The sequence below is a fragment of the Charadrius vociferus genome, unplaced genomic scaffold (assembly GCF_000708025.1).
Source record: "Charadrius vociferus isolate BGI_N301 unplaced genomic scaffold, ASM70802v2 scaffold74, whole genome shotgun sequence".
NCBI classification, from domain to species: Eukaryota; Metazoa; Chordata; class Aves; order Charadriiformes; family Charadriidae; genus Charadrius; species Charadrius vociferus.
The window spans coordinates 845299-853085 of NW_009647849.1; the positions used below are offsets into that span (position 1 = coordinate 845299).

At 39.4% G+C, this 7787-nt stretch overlaps 1 protein-coding gene across 1 annotated transcript in view; it reads left to right on the forward strand.

The window, feature by feature from the left end:
- The window catches only part of USP7 (ubiquitin specific peptidase 7 (herpes virus-associated)), a 42456-nt gene extending 38879 nt beyond the window's left edge, over positions 1 to 3577 (forward strand). Inside the window, exons 29-30 of the mRNA XM_009882898.1 lie at positions 53 to 143; positions 2955 to 3577. Of these exons, the coding sequence (XP_009881200.1) occupies positions 53 to 143; positions 2955 to 3061 (198 nt within the window). The 3' untranslated portion in view covers positions 3062 to 3577. The remainder of the gene's footprint in view (positions 1 to 52; positions 144 to 2954) is intronic.
- Positions 3578 to 7787: the final 4210 nt, after the last annotated feature.

Sequence of the window (7787 nt, forward strand, 5' to 3'; positions counted from 1 at the left end):
TATTTTAATGCAGTATCTTATGAAGTTTTATTTTTTTTTATTCTTATCATAGTTTAAATTTGCAATTGTAATGATGGGCCGACACCAATATCTCAATGAAGATGAGTATGAAGTGAACTTGAAAGATTTTGAGCCCCAACCTGGTGAGTTGTTAGACAACCTGACTATTCTTTTGACCTGCTGAAGTTGCTCTGCCACTTGTTCTGATGTGTTTACACTTAACTCAGGATACAGAAAGAGATTGTTCTTTGTACATGAAATACGTTAAATGTAGTAAGTAAGCAAGTATTTATATACACTTGTGTGCACACTTAAGTGTATATGTTAGTCTGAGAATATGTATTTTATAGGCATATAAATAACTAAATAACTTGTTTCTTTGTGAGTTAAAAGTTTGCATTTGAGTGACCAAATGGGTCAAATATCAGTATAACATACTGATTGCAGTTTATTGCAGTTACACCTTATCTGTATGGACCATCTGCTCTCTGTATGTTTGATTCTCACGTTGTTATTGGATTGTGTGCTCATGTTATTCCTAAAAAATACTAAGGTGCCTTCGCATAAGGTTCTTACTTTAAGTGTGCTGCAAAGAGGTATTTAAATTCTCGTATTCATTGAAGATGCTTCTTGCTCATTATCGGTCTCTTCAATGAATCTGAAGAATCTAACGAGTATTACATATGTGAATAGGATGCTGTTTAGATTTTCTTTCCTAAGAGGTGATTCACCAAGCTACAAATGCAGCTCTGTTTTGAATTTGTCTGTGGATGGTCTACTCAACTGATATTTAAAGCTCTGAGAAATTATACATAGGAGAAACCAGGTTAATCCTCCAGGAGTTCCAGACAGGCATCTTTTGAGGATTTCAGTTGGGAATGGCACTTTTGAATCTGCAGTCACAATTCTGTTAAAAGCCCTGACTTCATCGGGAGTTTTTTCCCCTAGTTTAGCTAAGTGTTCCTTCTTGTGAGCTGCTCTGTCTGGTAGAAACGAGATCGAGGACAAGTTGCTCCCTGCAGTTCTATTTTTCTGACAATTATGAGCTCTGTTTTTTGTTGGCACGTTGTGCTAGAGCCAGACTTCCTCTGATTTTTTTCAAGCTGTGTTCTGGATTTATGTAACATTCGTAAAGAAATCCTGTAACTGTCCGTTTATTTCAAAACCCACAGAGAGTTAGACCTATACTGTTATTGAGTACTTTGCGGGAACCTAGCAAAAAGTGCTCTCATTGTGGTATGTTACACAGCCAGGTTTATGGCTCATGGCTGTGAATTTGAGGGGCCTTGCCAAAACTTTGAATGCCTGCATCTGTACAAGTCAGCTGTGAGCAGAGAAGCGTGTCACTGGAGGGACCTCTTTTTCTGCACTAGTTGTGAGGGGTCTCTGGATGGCGAACTGAGACGTGGACATTTCTCCATGGACAGATAAACTCTCTCTTGTGTGCTTAGAGCAGGCAGAGTCCTGATTTTATTCTGTGAGTCATCTTTCTGGGGGTAAGAAGGGGAAGGCAATAGTCTGAAATGACCTGTCGGACTTCCTGAGCAAAACATAGTCAGTTTTGCCAAAACAGCGTGAAAGACTAACCAGGTAACTAGGTCAAAAGTACAGAACATGGCCGAAATTAGGAAAGGAAGAACTTGAACTGTTTGTAGGAGTTGTAGGGAATGTGAGATTAAAGGGGTTTAATTTGAGAGTCCACAGGAAGGTGCCTCTTTGATATAATATATTTTGATAGAATTAATTCCCCCCTCCTACGAGGTGATAATATGATGCTCTAATGCCTTCTTACCTAAGTAGTGTTTCAAGGTGTGGGGCTCATGTGTTTCGACAAGTACCAAATTTTAACACATGCTGGACTGATTGAACCAAAGCTTTGGCATTCTGTAATTTGATTGACGTAGCTGATGTCAGTAGTGTCCCTCTGCTTTTACGAAGATCCCCTTTAGCAATGATTGTGCTGGCGCTAACGGTGCAGGACTTCATTTCTTTCTTTAAAAGACATTCAAGTGATCTCAGCAAGATTGGCAGTTCTCTTTTATATTTGACATTGACCATTATGTCAAACAAAAAGACAAATAATTCTGATTGAAGAAAATATATCCAGAAATGCAGATGCAGGCAACCAAAAAGGTCAAGTATTTTATGCTTTAGTGGTTGCAGTTGATGGCTTTGAATGTGGGAGTGTGCTTTTCTTGCTGGGGGGCTATTCGGTTTCTGCCTTTCTCATTTCACTTCAAAGAACATTTGATGCTCTGCATCGAGGACATCTTAAAAAAGATTTTCTTCCATTTTCAAGAAGTATGTGGACTGTGGTTTTTAATGAAAACTAGCGGTAGATAAAACCATATTGGGTTGAACAAGTGAAAAAAATCTGTATGTTTTCTTTACACTCTAAATATGACTAAATTTTTTTCTCAGAAAATAAATGGTCTGTTACGCGATTTCTTAATTAACTGATTACTTGCATTTTACATGAATTTAAAAAATATTCCTACTTAAACCAGGTGATAAGAATAACTTAATACAGCAGGGATAACTTCAACTATGGGAAATACTATAGGTTGTCATATTTAGATGGCGTATGCCTTCCTGTTTCCAACAGGCTTAGCACTTTGAAAGCTGGCACTTTGTGCCTGTTGCCATAAATTATAACAGTACTGTTCTTGCTTTAGCATACACTTCACTGCTGTAAACTCCTATAAGTGAGTGAAGAGGAGAAAAACCAGCTACCTGCTCCAGAAACAAGCTGTAAAATGTATTGCTGGAAGGAGAGCAGCAGTCGGGAGAGCAGACCTGTTGGCTGTGGACTGTAGGACTGTTCTGCAGTCCTCTCCCATGCCCTGTGGTTCCTAGCAAACTGTGAACAGGGCACACAGGAGTAGTTTGTGTAAAGGAAACTTTCCAATTTAGTCTTAAAAGTTCATTATTTTTTTTTCTCTTTTCTTTTCTAGGCAACATGTCTCATCCAAGGCCATGGCTAGGGCTTGACCATTTCAATAAAGCCCCAAAGAGAAGTCGCTACACTTACCTTGAAAAAGCTATTAAAATCCATAACTGACTTACTTAACCAGATTGTCAAGGCAAGGGACAAAAATAAGTGTGTGTGTGCACCTTTTTAACAACTGTAGAACTTTGGTACACGTGCACTATATCTGAAGTCTTCAGCAAGAGGATTTGCTGCTGATGTTAATTTTATTTTGTTGAGGCTGTTCAGTTTGGCTTCTCTGTATCTATTGACTGCCCTTTTTGAGCAAAATGAAGGTGTTTTTATAAAGCTTGGATGCCAATGAGAGTTATTTTATGGTAAACGTAATGCAAGGCAATTGTCAGCATAATGAGGGAAGAGTTTAGTAGAACAGTTGACATTGGCAAAATATTTGTCTGTAGTACGTTTATAGATGGCATAAGCTGGCTGGCTGCTCTTCCCGGTATGGTGTTCACCATCACTGCAGCTAGTAAGTCTTATGTTTAGACTCACATCAGATTTATTTCCTTCAGTTATACTTTAAATGACATTTTTGTGCATTTGTAAATGCAAAAAACTCACATCATCAATAAATAGCAATCTCTACTTCATTGTGTACATTGTTGGCACTTATTCGGGATTTTTGTCTTCTCCAGCTGCATAGACTCTTTTTTAATAAACTAGTTTTCGTTTAATTTAGTCCCTACTTTGCATCCCGTTTTGCCAAGTGGATGCCCTGAGTCCTAAAAAGAGAAATTTGGGTATTTTTATTAAATTTTCAACCACTGATCAATACCATTGCGATTTATTATGCCATCTCCTGGCAAATAGAATGACACTCAAAAGTTGGCAAAAGCAAGTGAGAGGATTATAAATATCATTCATTTAGTTAACATGGGAAGAGATGGGGAAAACACAAGAAATAGCCTTTTAGCACAGAGGGCATGCTCACTAGTGTTTAGTAAGCTGTTGACTTTGTATAAAAAAAGGAGGAAAAAAAAAAGAAAAAAGAAGAAAAAAAGAAAAAATGAAATTGTATATTTAATGAATGAACATGTACAATTTAACACTTGGAGGTTAATTTTGTTGGGTGAGTCTGCAAGTGAATTTCACTGATGTTGATATTCATTGTGTGTAGTTTTATTTCAGTCCCCAGACTGCTTCCTTTTATTTTGGAGCTAATGCCAGCCGCGTGTCTAGTTTTGAGTGCAGTAAAGATAGATCAGCAATTCACACTTAATTTTACATTCTTTTCCAGTATTTTATTTTGTTTCTGTAGCCGCAGTGTACAACAACTCTTCCTGTATATTGCCTTTTTTTGCTGGAAAATGTTGTATGTTGAATAAAATTTTCTATAAAATTTTTCTTCGGTGAGTGATGACGTGGACGTTGAAGAAGATTTCTCCTCTCCTTGGAAATAGAGTCTTGGGAAATGTTTTCATTTGTGAGGTTTTGCTAAAGGTGTGGGGGTTTTCTTAAGTGTTGACAATTGTATAACCCTCATATTGGTTGTTTTGGGGAAAAATTGTGGGTTTTTCTGTTAAAATTCTTTTGGGGTTTGGAGGTTTTTTGGGTTTTGGTTTTTTACCTCCTAACTAGTCACATTGGAGCTTAACAAATAAAAGGTTTTCCAGGAAGGAGCCATGTACAATTAAGACAAATGCAAAAATTATTTTATTAGTTTGTTTGTAAAGCTTGTAGTAGAGTCTTTGTTGTAGACTTGACTCTTCCTGCCTGTACAAAATTTTGTGGTCCAGATTCTCAAGTCTAATATTATAAATGGTGTAAAGTGAAATCTGGAGTCTCTAAAGGTAAGCTCTCTTAATAGACTAATAGATTCCCACTGTAATGTGTTCCCTGTATTCATAACCAAACCAGAAAGTGCTTAGAAGCTTTCCTTTCTCAGACCTATCAATAAACATTTAGTAGGGGTTGTGTACATGTGATGGCCTTTATACTTTTCTCTGAGATGGATTCTGGTGATTACTAAAAACACCAGCAAGTATTTTTAAATTAAATTTTAAGATCTATTTCATTCTTGTAGCTTTAAAATTAATTAATCAATCACTCAAGTTTTAGGTATGTTTGTATTTCTCCTTAATTTATATCTTGCAATGCTTTTAACTGGTTTTATTTCCAGTCAAACTAGTCGTTTACTGTTGGGTTGGTTGGTTTTTTTTTTGGTTTGTTTTTTTTTTTTGTCATCTGAGTGCATAAGTTACAGGTAGAAGTGCTTAAATGACATGCCTTAAGTGGATAAAGTTGTTCCTTTGATTTGTATTTGCGTTGGACTGGTGGGAATTACAACACCCTCCAAGTAGTGTTTTTACTAGTACTTGGACTTGTCTCCACAGGCTTTCAGTAAATGTCAGGATTTGTATTCAAAATATTTCTGTAAAATCAGTGACTCTGGTCAGCAGTAGTAAGCCCTAATTATATTTTGTGAATTTAATGGTACACTGATATCAAATAGAGCTTGTATCTGAATGTCACTAAGCTTTTAATTTATTGGAGGTTGGCAGCTTTTAGGGAATATCTTAAGAAATCACAATACTTCCTATTTCAGAAGAAAATATCACTAACAAAGTAAATTTTGGGTGCCTTTTGATTTTGAGATGACTTGTTTTTACGTGCTTCAATACTTGTGCTAGTCCTACACTAGTTTTGAAAAGGCAGTATTTTAAGGCATTCCATATGCAGTTTTCAATAACTGAAGTTTTTATGAAATTTTTTTGTTGGAGCACGAGTAACTTGTTATTCAAATGTGGAAATACACAGACCTATGAAGAGAAGAGGAGACGAAGTTTTCTCAGGTGCAGTATGTTTGCTTAGTTCACTCTAAAAAAAAAAAAAATATTTACAAGAATAGAGTCTTCAAAATTATCGTGCTTTCCATTTCTCAGATTTTGGAATTATCTGGATAAGAGACAGTGAATGCATTAAATTAAGTTAATGATAATGTAAGTGTTAAGCAATAAGGACGTAATTTCATGGTACACAGCATCAGAGCAACATGATGTTAATGGTCCATCTGAATTCTCCCTACGAAAATAGCAAGCGTTGTTCCTGTAGATTTACATAGTGCCTTTTATCCTAAAGGAGTCCAAAGCATTCTGTGAAATCTAAGCAAATCACACCAGTGACATAGTTGCTGACTAGAGAGTGACAGCCAACAAAAACACCCTTTATACAAGAAGGCTTGCTTAGCAACACCAGGACAAATCTGTGCTGCCGCAAGACGCGTCGGAGGGATCGGGCCGATGTCGTACCGCAGGACGTGCAGAGCGTGCAGTGCCTCCCACGTACTGGATCTACCTCAGCTGCTGCCCCTCCGGAGCTGGCGCGCCAGCATCCCGCCCCAGCATCCCACTGGAGCTTGGACCAGCCCCTCCTGCGGGCTCTGTGCTGGCTGCAGGCATCACTGCCCAGATCTAAGCTACGCCGTGGTTTTGCTATTTAATATCCTTTGTGAGAAATCGTTTTCTGTAGGATCTGTATATAGTGTAAATAAAATAGACTAGGATAAATGCTGGATTGGTGTCTTGTCCGTTCATTTTAGAAAAGATTGGGAGGGAAAGCTAATGGGTTGCTCAGAAGTCAGGGTGATTTTGGTTAGATCAAAGAGATAAATTTTGCATGATTCAGCCAAATTATATGTCAAGAATGACATTCGTAATGTGGGGAAGAGCTGGCCAGAAAGTAAATCTTTTTAACTCCTGTTTTTTCTCAGAGGAACTAAACAAGTATTTGGATTTTGAGGTGGGGAGCATCAGTGTTTGATGCGTGAGTGGTGTGGTGTCATTTGGTGTTGGCATTTAAACCAGTCTGGTCTTCTGGGTCAGAAAAAGCGGGAAACGTTCACGTTTGATATGCCTGAATCTGTCTTCAAATGTGTGCTCAACTTAATTTCTGCCCAGGTGATGTTGAAGTTAGCTGTGTACCAAGCAGGGCAGGAAATTAAATTTGTGAACTACCAGGCTGTCGCTGGAAACATTTATTTTTTATTAAATACTTGTGTAAACTATTGTGCCTCCAAATGTTGGTGTAAAAATGTCTTAACTACTTCTGTTAAATGTCTTCACATCTTAAATCATATATAATTTCTTTGTTAGGTATACGTTCACGGTTTTTTGCTTGTGCACCTTTCCTCCTAAATGTTACGCATCTTGATGCGTTACTCACCACAACTTCAGAGCAAAGCTTGCTGTGTCACAGTCAGATTTTAAAATGAAGAAATCGCATTTTAAAAAAGATGTGTGAAAGGGTACAAAACGCGTTGGGCAGACATCTGCTTGGCTGCTTATGGAGTCAGTCGTCGTGGTGTTCCTTCCCGCTGGGTCCGAGGCGGTCGGGTCAGCGCAGGTGGGGAGTGGGTGACAGCGGCGGCTGCTGCGGGCACGGCCGCCCGCGCGGGGCGGGGCGGTGTCGGCCCTGGGCCTCAGGCCGGGCCCTGTGTGGAGTCCGCATAAAAGCTCCTTCAGGGAAGTACCTCTGGAGAAACCGCGCTACCAAGCCTGTACTCCTCCCCTTAGAGGTTGTGTGCGAATATATAAAATATAAAAATAATCCAAACACCGATAATGGGCAGTGGGTTTCCAAGTGGTTTACTTTGCCGGCCCGCGGACGGGCAGTGGAAAGGTGCGGTACACGGGGTCCCTCCGGCCCTGAACCCCGGACTGGGCTTGGCCGCGCTGATCAGCGTCGCTGGGCATCGGAGCTGCGGTCGGCGGAGGGCCGGATCCCAAACCCAGTGTCCGCTTTGCTGCCGCCAGCAGCAGCTCTCCTCAGCGCTGGCGCGTGGGTTTGCCGCTCTCGCCTG